The 18,639-nt window shown below is 46.7% G+C and overlaps 2 protein-coding genes across 4 annotated transcripts in view; one reads left to right on the top strand and one right to left on the bottom strand.

The window, feature by feature from the left end:
• Positions 1 to 18,639, top strand: part of PHF24 (PHD finger protein 24) — a 294,972-nt gene that overhangs the window by 45,554 nt on the left and 230,779 nt on the right. The window lies entirely within an intron of this gene.
• Positions 5,003 to 6,127, bottom strand: CCL21 (C-C motif chemokine ligand 21). Its single transcript, XM_045373437.3, has 4 exons — positions 5,991 to 6,127; positions 5,768 to 5,888; positions 5,499 to 5,672; positions 5,003 to 5,425 (listed from the first exon to the last, which is right to left on the bottom strand). The coding sequence occupies exons 1-4, from the start codon at positions 6,055 to 6,057 to the stop codon at positions 5,392 to 5,394; spliced, it is 396 nt and encodes a 131-aa protein (XP_045229372.2). The 5' UTR covers positions 6,058 to 6,127; the 3' UTR covers positions 5,003 to 5,391.

Genomic DNA, 18,639 nt, shown 5'->3' with positions numbered 1-18,639 from the left:
CACGCTGGGAGCTGGAGGCTGGAGCTGTTCCTATTCAGCCATCTTGGGTGTCCCCCGATGTACTTTTAATTTTTTGTTTTTTTAAAGATGGGGTATTGCTGTGTCACCCAGGCTGCAGTGGTGTGATCATAGCTCACTGCAACCTCAAACTCCTGGGTAATCAAGTGATCCTCCCACCTCAGCCTCCAAGTCGCTAGGACAATAGGCATGTGCCACCATGCCTGGCTAATTTTTTCTTTTCTTTTTCTTTTTTTGTAGAGACAGGGTCTTGCTTCACTGCCCAGGCTGGTCTCAAACTCCTGACTTCAAGCCATCTGCCCACCTTAGCCTTCCAAAGTGCTGGGATTATAGGCATGAACTGCCATGCCCAGCTAGCTCTAATGCTTTACTAGTCCCACCTATCCTCTATATTTGTATCAAAGAAGCCCTTAAAAATATTGACAAGGAAGGAGTGAACTGAGAGAAGCAGGAGGAGATTCTGAGGCAACACTGACAAGTAGGAGTCAGCCCATTATTTCATTAGTGTGTGTGTATGTTATCATTTCATGGAAGAGATAGTGGTGAAATTATTTAAAAACACGGTATGGCCAGGCACAGTGGCTCATGCCTATAATCCCAGCACTTTGGGAGGCCAAGGTGGGAGGATCCCTTGAGCTCAGGAGTTTTAAGACCAACGTGGGCAACACAGCGAGACCTCATCTCTACAAAAAATGAACAAAATTAGCTGGGCGTGGTGGTGTGTGCCTGTAGTCCTATCTACTCAGGAGGCTGAGGTGGGAGGATTGCTTGAGCCCAGGAGGTTGAGGCTGCAGTGAGCTGAGATTGCGCCACTCAGTTCAGCCTGGGTGACAGAGCAAGACCCTATCTCAAAAAAGGAGCAAATAAAAACAGCAAAAATACAAGGTATTAATAATTTTCTGGATGACACTGAGGAGGACTCATTGTTAGAAAATAGTGATAACTCACTTTTAAAGCAATAAAGTGCTTCTATGGTTCTGTGATGAAGAAAAGTCAGGATTCCAGGGATTACAATGAGTTTTCATGCTTAAGGAATGAAGATTTTGTAGATTTTAGAGATAATTCATCTTTAGGATTTTTTGTCTTTTTACATTTCTAGTAGAAGTCATTAATTGTTTCCCTGTTGGACATTGGCATATGAATATTCAGTAAATATGAATTTTTACTGTATTCATAAGTCATTAGAAATCCTTCATATTTATAATTTTATTTTATGCTTTGTATCTATTTTTATTGAAATATTTACGTGTCTCAGCAGTAGGCTTTTGGAAAGTTACCTTTATCTCCTCTCCCATTTGGGCCCTTGTGGGTTTATGATTTTATTTTGTGTTTTAAATTAATTTATTTACTTTGAGACAGGGTCTCTCACTTTTTAGCCCAGGCTACATGGCTCCCAGGCTCAAGTGGTCCTCCTACCTCAGCCTTCTGAGTAGCTGGGACCACAGGTGCACACCACCACACCAGCTACTTTTTTGATTTTTTGTACAGATGAGGTCTCACTGTGTTGCCCAGGTTGGTCTCAAACTCCTGAGCTGAAGTGACCATCTTAGCCTCCCAAAGTGTTGGGATTACAGGTGTAAGCCACCGTGCCTGGCCTTGGTTTATGCCTTTACATGCATACATGCACCAAAAAAATTTACTGTAGTTTTAGTCGGGGCTCAGCGAGAAGTGAAAATAAAGTCATGTAATTAATTTTCCATCCCTACCCTGAACTCCCACTTGTTTTAAAATTTAATGGTGTTGATCTTTGATGATTTATGTTTTATGGTTTTATGTCTTGTTTAAGAAACTCTTTTTGGCCAAGCAGAGTGGCTCATGCCTGTAATCCCAGCACTTTGGGAGGCTGAGGCAGATGGATCGCTTGAGCTCAGGAGTTCAAGACCAGCTTGGGCAACACAGTGAGACCCGGTCTCCATTTCATTTAAAAAAAAAGTTATTTTATACCTCGAAGTTATAAACACATTCACCTATATTTTCTTCTATGTATATCTTAAACATGATGTTTTGAATCCATCTCATATGATGAAGAATTTGAAAGGTAATGTCAAGATAGAGGTATTTTAAAAAGGGAAGGGCATTAGAACCTTTAAGAAAAACAAAAAGCTGAGTGACAAAGGAAAAGTGATCTACTTTGGTCTGCAGAAAACATTTATATAGTCAAAATAATGTAATATGTGATAATACATATTATGTAATAGTAATCCACAATAATATAAACTGTAATTATGATCTAAATGTGATAATATAATCATGATCTAAATATCATGGTATGACTATATTTAGAGGATGCAGTGACAGGAGAGTTGGCAAGAGAGTTAAATCTTCACTTTTTATAGTAGGAAGTCATCTGGTAATGTTTAAAATAGGTAAATCAAGAAACAGAGGTATAGGCAAAGTACTTAGACATATGGCACTAAGAAATAGCCTAAGAGTTAAAATTGTAGGAAATGATGTTCAGAATAAACCTTTTGGTACTTTTGGATGTATTTTTTAACTGTGAGTGTGTATTATGTGTTGTTTTTTGAGTTATGCATCAAGAGAATAAGAAAGAAAAGAGAAAGAACAGGACAATGTTGTCAAAGATGAAGGCAGACAAGGAGAGTGGCCACTCATGATCTGATGGAATAAATAATGTATTGCATGCCTCTCAGAGCAGGGCTTGAGGCAAATACCAGGCATGCAGGTGTGGCAGGAGAATTTAGTGAAATAGGGAATTTTGTTTTTGTCTGCCTTTTTCTTTTCACTATAGAGTAGGCAAGAGTTTTGGCAGGGCTGGGAGTGATGTCCTGATGTCAAAGTGAGCCTGATGTCAAAGGCTTTTTGTAAATGTCTTAAACCAGGGGAAAATGCCAGGCATAGAGGCTCACACCTGTAATCCCAGCAACTTGGAGCCTGAGGCAGGAGGATCCCTTGAGCCCAGGAGTTTGAGGTTACAGTGAGCTATGATCCTACCTTTGCACTCCAGCCTGGACCACAGAGCAAGCCTCATGTCTTAAAAAAAAAAAAAAAAAAAAAAAAGAAAGTAAACTTGGGGAAGAGGTTATGCCCTGGAGGGGCTGAGGAGAGGGAGATAATTCTTTAGGACTGCAAAGGGATTAGTGTGTACATCCAGCCAGAGTGGGCACTGGGCTCTAATTTCTGGCTGTGATGGGGCAAGTGACAGGACTGTTGAGTAGATGGCTTCAGGGGGTATCTGGGGAGGCCAAGTCCAAGCCCAGAGGCTGTCATATCTGAATTCTTATGTCTCAAATGTGGAGTCTAGGACTTGAAGAAATATACCTGCTGGACCCACAGGGGTCAGAACACTTATTGGTGAGAATGATGTCCAATTATGAGATGGCGTGGGAGGTAGGTAGGAGGCCTCCCGTGGGCCTTGAGGTTTCCGTGACCTTTGCATAACCCTTGGCAGATGGGATCCCCCAAGAGTGCCTGGTGTTGAATTTCTCATCAGCACTCTAATGCAGTAGCTTGTAGTAGGAATTAAGTTCATTTAAGGAACATATCAAAATGTAGTATTTCTTGCATATCTGAGTTTATAGATTAATTTAACACCTGCTGCCCTAGGACAGGTAGGGGAGAGGCCCTGTCTTCACCTGCTGCAAGAGGAGCAGACAAGCCAATACTTGCAGATGTTAGGATAGGTGGTAAGTGCTGTGGCATACTCAGGTGCCTACAAAAGGAAAAAGTGACGGAGCAGCCACTTCTAGCTTCTGAAGTTCCTACCTTTCTTCTTCTTTTTCTTCTTTTTTTTTTTCCTGAGACAGAGTCTTGCTCTTGTCACCCAGACTGGAGTGCAATGGCATATCTCAGCTCACTGCAAGCTCTGCCTCCCAGGTTCAAGTATTTCTCCTGACTCAGCCTCCCGAGTAGCCGAGATTACAGGTGCCTGCCACAATGCCCAGCTAATTTTTGTACTTTTAGTAGAGACGGGGTTTCACCATGTTGGCCAGGCTGGTCTCGAACTCCTGACCTTGTGATCTGCCTGCCTTGGCCTCCCAAAGTGCTGGGATTACAGGCATGAGCCACTGTGCCCAGTCTCGAGGTTCCTACCTTTCTCGCCCTTCCCCAGGATCTGTTCCCTTCTTTCTCACATTGCCCGGCCCAATCTGATGGCCTCTTCTCTCCCTGCCTGGAAGTGAGTGGGGATATAGAAGGGTCTTCACTCTGGGGAGGAAGAGGTAAAGGAGAGCCATCTGGGGCCTTCCAGGAGAGGAGACTGATTCACACCTGAATCCTGGGGTTCTGAAAACCTGATCCAGGAGACTTATTCCTTGACTTCAAGGGGTTTAAGGGACTAAAGTAGTCTGGATCTCAGCCAGGAAAGAAAGGAGGGGAGAAAAAGGGAGGAGGTTTTTCCATCTGGAAGGAGGCTGAGCAAGTCCAGGGGCCCAGATAGAAACAGAAAGAGAGCACAACAGCCCCATTAAACAAAGAGGAGAGGTCGAGGCCCGAGCTTCACTGAATAGGGCTGAAGCAAGTCCCCTTGGGTCTTTGCCTTCCATGGGCTCTCTCAGGGCTGGAACTGTGCTAGGGTAGGTTTAAATATAACTTGTGTTTGTCTGTGTTATAGATGGGCCCAAGCCACAGCTTCCCTCCTAGGGACCCTTCCAAAGAACTACTTGGAGGGTCTTATTGACTAGTTCCCAGGGAAAGGAGAGGAAGTCTCTGAGATAGCTGGGAAAAGGTCTGAAGGTCATGGAAAAGATCTGAAGGTCACTCCTGGAGTTAGTGCTGAACAGATTCAGGGTCTCAGAGGCCTGCAGAGCTGTTGGGGATGTGTGCTCCATGTCCACCATCTCTCCATTGGCAGGATTCCTCAGAAGACCGGGTCCTACCCTGTCCATCAACCTCCATTTAACTGCCTAGGGGTGTGGGCACCCGAGAGGCAAGGAAACTCTTGGGGTAGATGGGAATATAGCATGTGTGACCCCACCTTGTAGGGGCTTTGGCATCCCGGTGGACATAAACACATGGGAACAGGTACTTGGGTGGGAGGCCGGAACAGCTTTTTATTCAGTTAGGTATAAGTCATATTTACAAGGAAGAGGTGGGGTACACTGGGGAGCAGTATCAGGTCCAGGGTCCTGGTGATTCTCCTTCGAGGGGACAGTCCTGCTGCCTCCTCTCATGCTCCCTGGGAGATTGTCCCTCCTCGGCCTCTCTGCGCCTGGCCTGGTGTGGGCAGCTCAGCCATGCAGGGTAGAGCTGGGAATGCAGATGGGGTGGTTAAAGCAGGAGAAAGAGTGTGGTAATGCCAGCATGGGGTGGCTGCTCCAGGGCCCCTGAGCATAGCCTCCTTCTTGCCTTTTGGGTTCAGGCTTCAAGCCCTGGTGAGGCTGGTGGGGTCTCCAGGGCTCCAGGCTGCTCACTGGGCTATGGCCCTTTAGGGGTCTGTGACTGCTCAGTCCTGTGAGGGCAGAAGAGAGGTGTGAGGGGCTGACTGAGGCTCCCCTTTACCCACATCCCTTCAGATTCCTCACCTCTTGCAGCCCTTTCCCTTTTTGCCATTCTTGGGGACCCCCCTGTCCTTCCTGCAACCCTGGGCTGGTTTCCGTGGGGCTGGTGTCTTGTCCAGATGCTGCATCAGCTGCTGCACCCAGAGCTCCTTTGGGTCTGCACATAGCTCTGCCTGAGAGCGCTTTCGGGGCAAGAACCTGCGGGTGGGGGGGCTAGTAAGCCTTCTTAGTCTTGCCCACCATGCCCTCCCACCCCGTCACCAGCCTGTACCGACCCCTTTGTGTCCACTCACAGGATAGCTGGGATGGAGCAGCCTAAGCTTGGTTCCTGCTTCCGGTAGCTGCGGACAACCTTGGCGGGAATCTTCCTTTGGCTGTACTTGAGGCAGCAGTCCTGAGCCCCTCCATCACTGCCTGCAGGGTGGGATTCACAGGGAGCCAGGGGCTGCTTGCAAGCTCCTACCCTGGCCTCTTCGTCCCCTTAGCCCCATCCAAGGCCCCTCCCTGCCTTGGTACCTTGGGTCCCGGGGATGCCAAAGGCCAGAACCAGGATAAGGAGGCTCAGAGCCAGTGACTGAGCCATGTCTGTGGTAAAGGGTGAGTAAGAGGCCAGAGCTGAGGGTGAGGTGGGCAGCTGCAAGTTGGGGGTCTGTGCGTGGGCTGGGATTGGCCTGCTATTTATATAGCCAGGCACTTTCACTTCCCTTCCCTTATCCCCACTCCTTTTCCTTCCTGAAAGCTGGATCTGCTGGCACCCAGCCCCACTTATCTCAAACTAAATGGACTGTCCTCAGTTGCCAAATTTTATGTCCTCATCAGTTGAGTATGTCGGGCCTGAGCCTTCCTTCTATTTCCAGCTACTGCTTTCATGCAGGCCTCACCACCTCTCTCCTGGTACACCATGACTGTCTCCTCACTACGCTCCAGGATCCATACCCTTCCCCTCCTTCCAGCAAATCTGATTATTAAATTGTAAGAGTTCTTTTTTTTTTTTTTGAGACAGGGTCTAACTCTGTCACCCAGGCTGGAGTGTAGTGGTGTGATCTTGGCTCACTGAAATCTCCGCCTCCTGGGCTCAAGTGATCCTCCCACCTCAACCTCCCCAGGAGCTGGGACTACAGGCAAACACCACTGCGCCTGGCTGATTTTTCTATTTTTTGTAGAGACGAGGTTTCACTATGTCTAGCCCAGGCTAGTCTCGAACTCCTGGGCTCAAACGATCTGCCTGCCTTAGCCTCTTGAGGAGCTGGGACCACAGGCACATGCCACCACGTCCGGCTATTGTTTTAATTTTTAATTTTTATTTTTTCCATAGATGAGGTCTTGCTATGTTGCCCAGTCTGGTCTTGAACTCCTGGGCTCAAGCGATCCTCCTGCCTTGGCCTCCCAAAGTGCTGGAATTATAGGTATGAGTGACTGCACCTGGTCTGTAGCATAACCATTTTGATTCCCCTTTGCTTTCCTCTTCTATATATTTTGTAGTTATTTTCCTAATGGATACCTTGGTGATTATAATTAACATTCTAAGCTGATAACAACCTAGTTTGAATAATACTAACTTAGTTTCAATAGTGTATAAACACTTTGCCCCTATACATTTTAGTCCCTTCTTTATATTGTTATTGTCACACATCTTTATACATTGTGTTCCCATTGACATAGATTTATAATTATTGTTTAATGCATTTGCCTTTTAAATTATATAGAAAAAAATGGAGCTACAAACTAAAAATACAATACTAGCTTTTATCTTTTTTTTTTTTTTTGACGCAGGGTCTGGCTTTGTCACCCAGGCTAGAGTGCGGTAGCACAATCTCAGCTCACAGCAGCCTCAACCTCCTGGGCTAAAGTGATCTTTCCACCTCGCCTCCTGAGTAGTGGGCCACCATGCCTGGCTAATTTTTGTATTTTTTGTAGACACAAGGTCTCACTATGTTGCCCAGGCTAGTCTCAAACACCTGACCTCAAGTGATCCACCCACCTTGGCCTCCCAAAGTAATGGGATTACAAGTGTGAACCACCATATCTGGCTATGTTGTTACTTTTTGTTTGTTTGTTTGTTTTGTTTTTTGTTTTTTGAGACACGGTCTCACTTTTTTGCCCAGGCTGGAGTGCAGTGGTGTGATCTTGGCTCACTGCAACCACCACCCTCCGGGTTCAAGCCATTCTCCTGCCTCAGCCTCCTGAGTAGCTGGGATTATGGGCACCTGCCACCACATCCAGCTAATTTTTCTGTTTTTTGTAGAGATGGGGTTTCACCATATTGGCCAGGCTGGTCTCAAACTCCTGACCTCAAGTGATCCGCTCACCTTGGCCTCTCAAAGTGCTGGGATTACAGGCATGAGCCACTGCGCCCGGCCTGCTGTGTGGTTATGTTTATCAGAGATCTTTGTTTCTTTGTGTGGCTGTGAGTTATTATTTTTTATCCTTTTGTTTCATTCTGAAGGTCTCCCTTTAGCATTTCTTTCTTTGTTTTTGTGTTTTTTCTTTCTCCCTTTAGCTTTTCTTGTGGGCAGGTCTACTATTAATGAACTTCCTAAGTTTTGTTTATCTGGAAATGTCTTATTTCTCCTTAATTCTTGCAGGATAGTTTTGCTGGATATATAGAATTCTTTTTTGACTCTTTTTTTTTTTTTGTCTTAAGTCTTTAAATATATCCCCCATTGTCTTTTGGCCTTCCATGGTTTCTGAAATCAGCTGGTAATCTTATTGAGAATCTCTTGTACATAATGAGTTACTTCTCTCTTGCTGCTTTTAAAATCATCCCTTTGACTTTGGGTTTCAACAATTTGACTATAATTTGTCTTGGTATGGATCTCTGAGTTTATCCTTCTTAGAGTTTGTGAACTTCTTGGGTAGGTATATTCATGCTTTTCATCAGATTTCAGATGTTTTGTCATTATTTCTTCAATTTTTTTTTTTTTTTTTTTTTTTTTTTTTTTTGTTTTTGTTTTTTGAGACGGAGTCTCGCTCTGTCGCCCAGGCTGGAGTGCAGTGGCGCGATCTCGGCTCACTGCAAGCTCCGCCTCCTGGGTTTACGCCATTCTCCTGCCTTAGCCTCCTGAGTAGCTGGGACTACAGGCGCCCGCCACCGTGCCCGGCTAATTTTTTGTATTTTTAGTAGAGACGGGGTTTCACCGTGGTCTCGATCTCCTGACCTTGTGATCCGCCCGCCTCGGCCTCCCAAAGTGCTGGGATTACAGGCGTGAGCCACCGCGCCCGGCCTCTTCAATTTTTTTAATGCCCTGTTCTTTCTATTCTCCTCCTGAGACTCCTTTGATGAGGTACATTTGATGGTATCCCTGAGGCTTGTTTATGTTTCTTCTCATGCTTGATAATTGTAATTGTCTTATCATCAAGAATACTGATCCTTTTTTTTTTCCTGCTTAAATCTGTTGTTGATTGCCCCTAGTGAATTGTACATTTCAGTTATTGTATTTTTGCCTCCAGAATTTCTGCTTGAGTCATTTTTTCTTTTTACTAATTTCCATCTCTTTATTGATAGTTTCATTTTGTTCATACACCATTTTTCAGATTTCCCTTAACTCTTTGCCCATGGTTTCCTTCAGCTCTTTGAGCACATTTAAGACAGTTTTTTTTTTGTTTTCCAAAAGGGCCATTACTTCCCAATTTAATTGGAGATCATAATAAAACAAGCAACAAAACAGTATTTGAGATTTCAGCCCCTCACCCTTATCATCAAGCCTCCCATCATCAATATTTATTGAGCATTTACAGTAAGACAGCTAAAGTCTTCATCTTCTATGTCCAGTATCTGGGCTTCCTCAGGGATAGTCTCTGTCAAATTCCTTTCTCCCTGTGAATGGGCCATACTTTCCTGTTTCTTTGTATTAGTAATTTTTTGTTGATAACTGGGCATTCTGAGTATTACAGTGTGGTATCTCTGGAAATTCAATTTTTTCACTCCTTAGGGGTTGCTGATATATACTTGTTGAGAACTGTGCCATCAATTTGTGGTGAGTTTTTCAAACCACTTTTTGCAAAGTGTGTATTCTTTGTTTTGTGGGGTTACTGAAGTTTCTGTTTATGACCTGGCAAAGGGTTCTCTTCCTTCCCCGCAAAAAGGTTCTGTCCCTTTAAATCTTCTGATATATGTGGCTCGGGAAGATGCTGCAGCCCAAGAGGGCTGAAACCAAGCAAGCCTGTCCCTTAGGGAACCAGAATACAAACTCAAATGCAAAACCCCTCATTTTTGGAGGACAGGGTTCCCCCTGTCCACTCGGTGACCACCCAGCCACTTCGGGAATGTGGGCTGCTATCCCCACTGTGTTGGTTGGTAGCTAGTGCATACATTATGCTCTCTTCTGAAAGATCAGCAACCTCTCCCTTCATCAAGCACCACCCTCCCCGGTTTGTTATATGTGTCCAATCAGGCTCCAGACTTCTGAAAGAGTCAATTCCAATTGCTCTTTCCACCTCAATGGTTGCTTTTGTGGAGGGACCAACCCCTGTAACTTCTTACTCTGCCATTTTGTATGATGTTGTTTCTGTAGTTTAATTTTTGACATTTTAAAATCTTTTATCCATTTGGAGTTTATTGTGGTATATGATATATGAGGATTATTGGGTCATAACTTAGAATCTATGTTTAAAACTGGATTTGTACCTTAGAGTTGTAATCCTCATGTCAGAGCTGGAGAATCCATCTGGTTTCCAGAGTGCTAAACCCAGCAGCAAGCTCCTTACATCTTGTTTTTTGAAGAATGGCTTATGACAGGATAGGGAAACCGTAAGAAGAGGAGGAGATGAGTGTCAGGAGAGATGTAGTCAGGACAGTGATGGCCAGAGACAGAAATACTGAGTTGCTCTTGGGGAAGGATGGGATGCAGAGGGCAAGGGGTTGAAGATGGAGGTACTGTTGGGAGGGGGATAAAGAAGTGGTGTTTCATTCCAAGGTCCACAGAGTAGAGAGGCTGGAATTTGGTGGCCTAGAGGAGAGATAATTGAGCTCTTGAGTCTGAGGTTTTCAGACTCAAGAGACCTTAAGGCTGAGACCTTAAGCAGGGCAGGGAGTGACTCTGTTGGCAAGAAGCTGGCGTTCCTGGAACAAGACTAGGCAAAAACAAGGAGATAAGATTTCTTGGATCTTTTACCTGGTCTAGTGGCAGATCCTGGCACCAGAAAGTTTTAAATTCCCAGCTCCCTGGTTTCCCCACCTGCCTACATGGAAGTGACTAAGAAAGTGAGCAGCCTATCTCTGAAGAATTCTCAGACAGATAGAATAGCATGGGCTTGAGAGGTGGGCATGTAGATAATTCTGAAGTCATATTATATTAGTTTGTTTCCAAACTTGGCTGCACTTCAGAATCACCTGGGCAACTTGTTAAAAACACAGAATTAGAAGCAACACACCAGACTGCCTTAAATAGAATCTCAGAATAGAGCCAAAGAATGTGTATTTTTACAAAGTTCTGCAGGTAATCCTAAGCATTTGGTGGGGTAGGTCTGGGAGAGCCACTTGGGCCTATTCTGCTCCCATCTCACACTCTAGATTGACACAGAGCCAGTGAAAGGGAACAAAGTTGGTCTGAGGAAAGGAAAGCTGAAGTGATGCCCCCTACCTCCCCTGGAGGAGGAGACTTTCTGGCCTGGCACAGATTATAGAAAAAAAGGGAGATGGCAGGGAAGAGGAGGGGGCTGTACCTTTTTCTTTCCTAAAAGTTCAGGCTTGCTCTTTCTCCAAGATACCTGCCTGTCTCCCTTACCCTTATTCGTGTCATCAAAGAAGCTTCTTGTTGTGTCAGATGGTGTGCATAGCCCCCTAGGTCCCAGCCCTGCCTGGTCTTCCTAGATGCAGGAATCTAGGTTGATTAGGTATCAACCCTAAGCCCCTACCTGTGAACTTGAGCCCACAGTGGTAGAGCAGTCTCAGGGAGATGTTCCATCCTGGAGATACTGAGGTCTGTCTGCTTGGTCCTGGAGCTTAGAATCAAGGTTAGGAGCCGTAAGGGAAATGAAAGAAGAAGTAGGGGCTTTTCTGGAGGTAGAAACCTGGCTGAACAAAATCCAGGGCAGAAAACAGCTGCCCTGAGAGTGAGGACGGGATAGCGAGCCCCTACCCTGCCTCCAGTCTGTGAGTGGACCTGGTGACGGGGGTGGTGAGAGGGAGGCACTGAAGCAGGGTAGAAGAGAGTGAGGAGCTCGGATGATGAGAGAGCCATTACCCTTTTCTGGGACCCCAAGCCTTCCGAGCCATTCCTCTGCCCTCAGCTGCTGGTCTGGGCTCATTGTACCCCACAGCCCCACTTAAACTCTAAGCTGGGTTTGGGGCATTTGGAGCCTGCAGCTTTGACCCAAGCTTCTCTCAGTCCTCAGACCAGGCTGGATGCAGAGCCTGGGGAAGGGGACACAAAGACTCAGATGGCAGCACATCCGCGATATGGGTCTCCACCTACAGTTCCAGTCCTCTGGGTGAAGATATTGGCTTGGTGAGCTCCTGAGAGAACCTGGGTACTGTGTGACAACCTCTGGGGTGGCCTAGGTGCAGAGGAATGCTTCACTGGCACCTGGGGTGAAGGATAAGGGAGGTACACATGGCTGACTTCAGCCCTACCTGTGATGATGAATTCAGCTCTAACACACTCTATCACCAGACTGAGATCCTGGAAGCGGGAGAGGAACTGTGCTTATTCACACCTACCTCAGCAGGCCCATTACCTCTCTAGGACAGGCACCTGGAGTAGACATCCTAGGTGTGGGTGTTGCAAGAGTCTGGAAATCCCCTGATCGGAAAGGGCCACATTCCCTTCAGTCTCAGGCCCGTTTGCTCTTGCCTGGTGGGGTTTCCAGGGCAGCAGATGCTCCCAGCTTGGCAGGCAAGAGCCAGGGAGGGGTATGGCGGGAATTTCAGCTCAAGGGCTAGGCAAGTCCTGGAATAGGATTGGGGTGGGCTGGGGCCCATGGGCCTGTATATCCAACAAGGGTCAAAGGGTCTGGGTGCGTTGCTGCTCCTGGGTTCCCAGGGGAGCATTGACCCCTCTGGAAATAAGATGCCCTGTGGACTGTGCAGCTGTTACTGAAGGAGCTTCTCAGTTTCTGGGAGTCATAAGTGTTCAAAATGTGTGTGTCTAGTGTAGTTGCATGCATTCATCAATGTGTAGCTCTACCAAGGGTTAGGGTTAGAGTTAGTATTATGCTTAGAACAGCATTGATGTTGTGGTTCCAAATTGGATAGGGCTGGAATCATGGTGATGTTAAAGTAGGGTTTGGAATTGGGTTTGTGGTTCCTGTTGATAGAAATAGGTGTGTCTTAGATGAGGATTGTGTTAGGGTTGGAGTAGAGCACTGTTTGCATTTAGGATTTGGATTAAGAGTGAGGAGATCTTAACCTAAATCCTAAATGATCTTAATCCAAGGAGATAAATTTTGTGTTGGAGGTTGCTTTTAAGCTTTCTCTCTCTCCTTTTTTGTTTGTTTTGTTTTATTTTGTTTTGTTTTGTTGAGACAGGGTCTCACTCTGTCACCCAGGCTGGAGTGCAGTGGTGCAGTCTCAGTTCACAGCAACCTCCGCTTCCCAGACTCAAGCTATTCTCCAGCCTCAGCCTCCTAAGTAGCTGGGACTTTTGATGTGGCTCACATCAAAAAGCCACCATGCCCAGCTATTTTATTTTATTTTATTTTATTTTTGTACATCTTTTGTAGAAAGGGGGTTTCACCATATTGCCCAGGCTGGTCTCGAATCTGGAGCTCAAAGCGATCTGCCCACCTCAGCCTTCCAAAGTACTGGGATTCCAGGCGCGAGTCACTGCACCCAGCCTGGTTGTAAGCTTTCAAGCTAGTCTGGAGAGGGACTTAGGCTTCTGCATAACGTGTGGTATTGATCTGATATAGATGACAAGTTGTTGGCTGTTTTCCAGGACCTCTACAGTTGAGGGGTACAGAGTGGCCCCTGCAACTATGATCCAACTAGGGGAGGGAGGCATTCAGCTCCTGGGGAGAGGGCAGATCAGTTTTCTATCTCAAACTTATTTGGCCATGTAAACATTTTTGGATCACACCCACCAGCATTTTCTGTCTGGGTACAGTTAATCCCAGAGTCTTACTTGAAAAACTATAGTTTAGAGTTTTCTTTGGGAATGGGGTTGGAGTTGGGTTTAGAGCTATGGTCAATAAGGTTGAGATTGTGGTTAACATGAAGTTTAGGCTAGAGCTACATATGAGATCATGTCTTCTGTAAGGGTTTTCTAACTGAAGAACCAGGACCTGGTTCTCCACGGTTTCCCGAGGATAACCTGGACTAAGTGTGTCTACCTGGTTTGTTCTTCCCTTGTGTTTGCTATGTCAAAGAGTCTGAGAGTCAGGACCCTTCAAGGATGGCACCAGCAGTAAATTGGGGGTCCTCAGGGTGATGGGTGTGTAGGTAAAGGATGAGGCTGCTGAAGAGGGCAGTGGACTCTCTTCCTGACCCTGACATTCTTTAAGAGCACACAGCCACATTGTTGAGACCAGGGGTATGCACGTGAATCCAAAACTATCCTATTAAAGGACAAGCAATGGGACAGAAATGACAAACTAGAGTTTAAAGGAGAGATGAGCCTGGTGTGAGGTAGCCTAGAGGATTTATGGAGGAGACGGGCTTTGCAGGATGGATTTGGACTGCATTTGTGCCTGTGGGTCTGTGAGATGGGTTCTGTGTGCAAACCTGTCTTTGTGTCTGCATGTGTGTTTGTGCCTGTGTCTGCTCGGGCATGTCTGACGCAGGGTGTTCATGAGTCCATGTGTTTGTCTTCCTTGACATGTTTGTCCTTACTCTGAACTAGTTTCTGAGTGGCACGGTTGACTTATGTCTTTTTCCGTATGTACCTGTGTGGTGAGATGTCTGTGTCCATGTGTCTTTGACTGTGTGTTTGTGATTCTTCCCTGGCCCCTTACTGTATCTTCCACCTCCCCTGACATACTCCAGCTGCTAGCACTATTTACCGCAAGGGGGGCTTCCCTTCCCGCCGTCTGAATTCCCATGGGTCAGTCTGCCTGCCCAGGGACCTGCCCCTGTGGCCTCTGTAGTAGGCCTGACCTTGGAAGTGACACATTCTGGAAATCCCCTAATATGCTACTTGCCTAGCCACTAGCTGAGTGTTTATAGTGGAGGAGAGGGACAAGGCAGGAAAGGGGGGCAGTTGGCAGCACCCACCCCTCCTTCTGGAAACCGATCTCACTGGCCCCTTCCCAGGCCCCCCTCTCCCTCCCCATGCTTTCCCAGGGTCCTGGCCTCACTGTCTTCGGGCATGAGAATGCACAGACCTCTGCAAGCCTGGTCAGCCCTGTGAGGCATCTGGTCTTTGTGTCCCCAAGCACTTTACATGCCTGCATTGTGCTTACCTCTCATATTCCCACCTGAACTCAAGAAAGTCCTTTCTTCTCTTCTGTCCCTGCAGTGGACACAGGGGCTATTCTGGCCCTTCCATCTGTGGCAGGCCTGGCCTAGATCATGGGCTCCAGAGGCCAGACAGAGCATTCAGCCCTGGTTGGCTGGTTAAGCAGCAGAGGCCCAGTCATTTCCCACATGGTGCAGGAAGCAGTGTTTCTGTGGAGTCTATTCCTGTGTTCACCCTGTGTTCCTTGCCCTCCCTGCCTGGGCTGCAGTGAGCAGGTACAGAAGTGAAGCAGCCACGGTCCCTTCCCTCAACAACTCAGCGTTGAACAAAAGTGATGTGGTGGAGCAGCCACCCTCCTCCTGGTGGTAGGTTTCCTGAAATTCTCTCTAGCCATTTCTGAAGTGCCCTTCTGGAAAGCCCAAGAGAAGAGCTCTAGAAGGTCGGGGCCATTCACCATTCACCAAAGACCTCAAGCAAGCACTGATGTATTCCTAGCATGTACCCCCAAATCTGAAGTAGTAATTTTTTTTTTCTTTTTTGAGACAGAGTCTGCCTCCATGACCCAGGCTGGAGTGTAGTGGCATGATCTTGATCTCAGGGCACTGCAACCTCTGCCTCCTGGGTTCAAGTGATTTTCCTCCTTCAGCCTCCTGGGTAGCTGGGATTACAGGCACACACTACCATGCCCAACTAATTTTTGTATTTTTAATAGAGATGGGGGTTTCACCACATTGGCCAGGTTGGTCTTGAACTTCTGACCTTGAGTGATCCACCCGCCTCGGCCTCCCAAAGTGCTGGGATTATAGGTGCGAGCCACTGCGCCTGGCCTGAAGTGGTAAATTCTTGAGTTTGTACTCTACATGTGAATTTTGCTTCTTGCCTCTCTTCACCCTGGGGAAGATAGAAGGTGGGGTTGTGCTGGGGTTATGGGATGGGATGAGCAAAGCTTCATCCGCCATCAGCATCCTGCATGAATCATAGGCTCTGACCCTGACTTTGCTTAGCTCTCGACTTTGCTGAGAACTCAGAATCCTGAAGGTATCAGTTCCAGCTCATCTTTGCTCCCAGTTCTATGTCATGGGACTTCAGTTAGCAGCATGAGCCCATGCTGGCCTCAGGCAGGCGGGAGCCTGTAGGGAACCATGGGAGGGACCTGATCCACCCTAAACCAGGATGTGTGCATGCTAACCCCTGGCTTCCTACCTGATGCTGCTGTGACCCTCCTGAGTCCATTCCCTTCATTCTGGGCCTCCCTCTATTCTAGCTGTGTGGCTGCCTGCGCTTCTCCCACCAGGGAAGGAGGATGTGCCTGTCACAAGACCTCCTTTGATCTTTGGGGATGCTTTAGAAAAACACCTTTTGAATGTTGGTTCAGCAGGCTTGGACCTTGTGCTTCTCTGCCCTGGGGACCATGTATAGGCTAGGCCCCCATCCCTTAGGCACAGAATCAGCATTCAGAGCAGGGACACATCCATGCTTCTTTCTATCCTGGCTTTTCTGTATCCAAGCAGTGGACACATTGTGCTAAATGCTGGGGTCCTGTCAGAGGAAACAAGTCCTGCCATCACCTCCTCCTAGTGATGAGATGGTGAGTGATCCTGGGTTTCCTTAGGAACCAGGGGCATCCCAGTGTCCCTCAAAACATGTCATAAAGAAGTCACAGAACTTCCTGCCTTTTTCCCAGCTCTTGGCTCCTCTGTGGTAGGTCAGAAGGGGAATGCAGAGGTGCCAGCTCCTGAGGGATAATAGCTATCCAAAATCTATGTCCCTTCCATCTTCTCAGGGCAGCTTCTTTGTCTTCCTGCTTCCCTGTCCTCTCCTCCCACCCATATAACCTCCCTGGTTCCTCACCTCACTGAGCACTAGGATGCCACCCCTGCCCTGTTTTTCCATCTCCAGCCTCAAGCTCTTGCACAGGCTCCATGCATTTAGAGCTTTCTCTGTGATCTCTCCTGCTGGTGCAGTCTTCCAAGAGCACCTGCTGCACAGATATCAGCAGCAGCTTTGACCACTTTTTCACCCACCTATGTACTCACAACCAACTGCTTGGGAACTTGGGACCTAACAGAAACTTTCCATGGTAACTTCCAGAATCTTTCTCCACCTCCAGCTTTCCAGCTTTGGTTCTCCATATGGTTCCCCCTTCCCACAGACATGGTCCCTTCCCAGCTCCTCACTCATCCCTCTGGGTCTTTGCCCACACTCCCTTATATGTGGAGGAATCCTTTCTTCTAATCCATGAAGTCCTCCCTCATTAACTCCACCTTCTCTCTACCACCAGTGAAGTTCTGTATTTTTAGCTAAAGTCAGCCTGTCAACTTGGGGACTTGAGGACTGAAGCCAGGACCCTCCCTAAGGAACATCCAATTCCTTCACTTCTGCACCACAACATTGTTCCAGCAGTTCTCCCCTTGAGCTCCCGTGTCGTTAATTTATCCATCTCAACTGGATGTTTTCCATTAACATCCACCATGCTACGTCTCCAGTCTTTTTGGAAAAGCCATTTTGGGTTCTAATGCCTCATATTTCTGTATCTTTATTTGAACAGACCTCCTTGAGGAGTTTATATTACCCTTTCTGACACTAATTGCTGTCTTTCCATTTTCTCCCTCCTCCTCCCTCTCTCTCTCTTTTTGAGATGGAGTTTTGGTCTTGTCACCCAGGCTGGAATGCAATGGCACAATCTGGGTTCACTGCAACCTCTGCCTCCTGGGTTGAAGTGATTCTCCTGCCTCAGCCTCCTGAGTAGCTGGGATTACAGGTGCACACCACCATGCCCAGATAATTTTTGTATTTTTAGTAGAGACAGAGTTTCACCGTGTTGGCCAGGCTGATCTCGAACTCCTGACCTCAGGTGATCCACCTACCTCAGCCTCCCAAAGTGCCGGGATTACAGGTGTGAGCCACCGCGCCCAGCCATCCACTCTCTCTTGAATCCACTCCAGTCACACCTTCATCTCCATCATTCACCTGAGGCTGCTCCTCTTAAGGTCATGAATGATCTCTGTGTGGCTAAATCTAACACTCCTCATCTTAGTTGGCTGACTGGCAACTTTTCATGCAGTTGATCTCTCCTTGAAAAACTTTCTTGTTTGGCTTCTAGTATTACACACTCATCTTGTTTTCCTTCCATTTGACTGGCTACTGCTTGTCAGTTTCCTCTGTTTACTAGTCCCTCCTTTACTTTCCAGTTTCTTAACATAGAAGAGTCTCAGGGCCCACTCGTTAGATGTCTCCATTTACACTTAGTTGTTTGGTGTGTTATCCAGTTGCATGGTTTTCTCTATCTCTCTCTCTGTGTATTATCTGAAGCCAGGACCTGCCCTGAGGACCATCAGGCTTCTGTGTTGAGGATAAACTGTTGGTCGAATGGACTCAGGATGAAATGGGGAGATTAGTTATGATGCTACTGGAGTGATGGTAGCAGTAGAGAGGGTGAGAAGTGGGCATTTTCTCGATGCATGCTTGAAGGTAGAGATATAGGATTTACTGTGGGTTAGCAAAACAATCAAGGATAACACCATTGTTTTTGTCCTAAATAACTTGAAAGATGGAGCTACCATTCACTGAGGTGAGAAATATTGTGAATAGAGTGGGTTTGGTATGCATGATTGAGTGGTGGTGAAGGGCAGAAAACCAGTTTGTTTATTTTTGTATCGTTTGAGATGAATATTGGACTTTCAAGTTTATAATTTGACTGGACAATTTGGGAGTAATAGACTGTCGACCCCATGGGATCATGAGCTCCACTGGGTCAAGGCCTGTGTCATGTTCGTGGTTGTGTTTTGCATAGTTCTTGGCATGTAATAAGCCCTCAAATATTTAATTGT

This window comes from Macaca fascicularis, chromosome 15 (genome assembly GCF_037993035.2).
Source record: "Macaca fascicularis isolate 582-1 chromosome 15, T2T-MFA8v1.1".
Classification (NCBI taxonomy): domain Eukaryota; kingdom Metazoa; phylum Chordata; class Mammalia; order Primates; family Cercopithecidae; genus Macaca; species Macaca fascicularis.
The sequence above is the reverse complement of the archived record's forward strand: the minus strand, read 5'-3'. Positions and strand labels throughout refer to the sequence as shown.

Coding starts and splice junctions, on each gene's coding strand:
- CCL21 (XM_045373437.3), bottom strand. CDS start 6,057: ATGGCTCAGTCACTGGCTCTGAGCCTCCTTATCCTGGTTCTGGCCTTT. Junction 5,889..5,990: donor TGGCATCCCCGGGACCCAAG/GTACCAAGGCAG, acceptor CCCACCCTGCAG/GCAGTGATGGAGGGGCTCAG. Junction 5,673..5,767: donor TGCTCCATCCCAGCTATCCT/GTGAGTGGACAC, acceptor CCCCACCCGCAG/GTTCTTGCCCCGAAAGCGCT.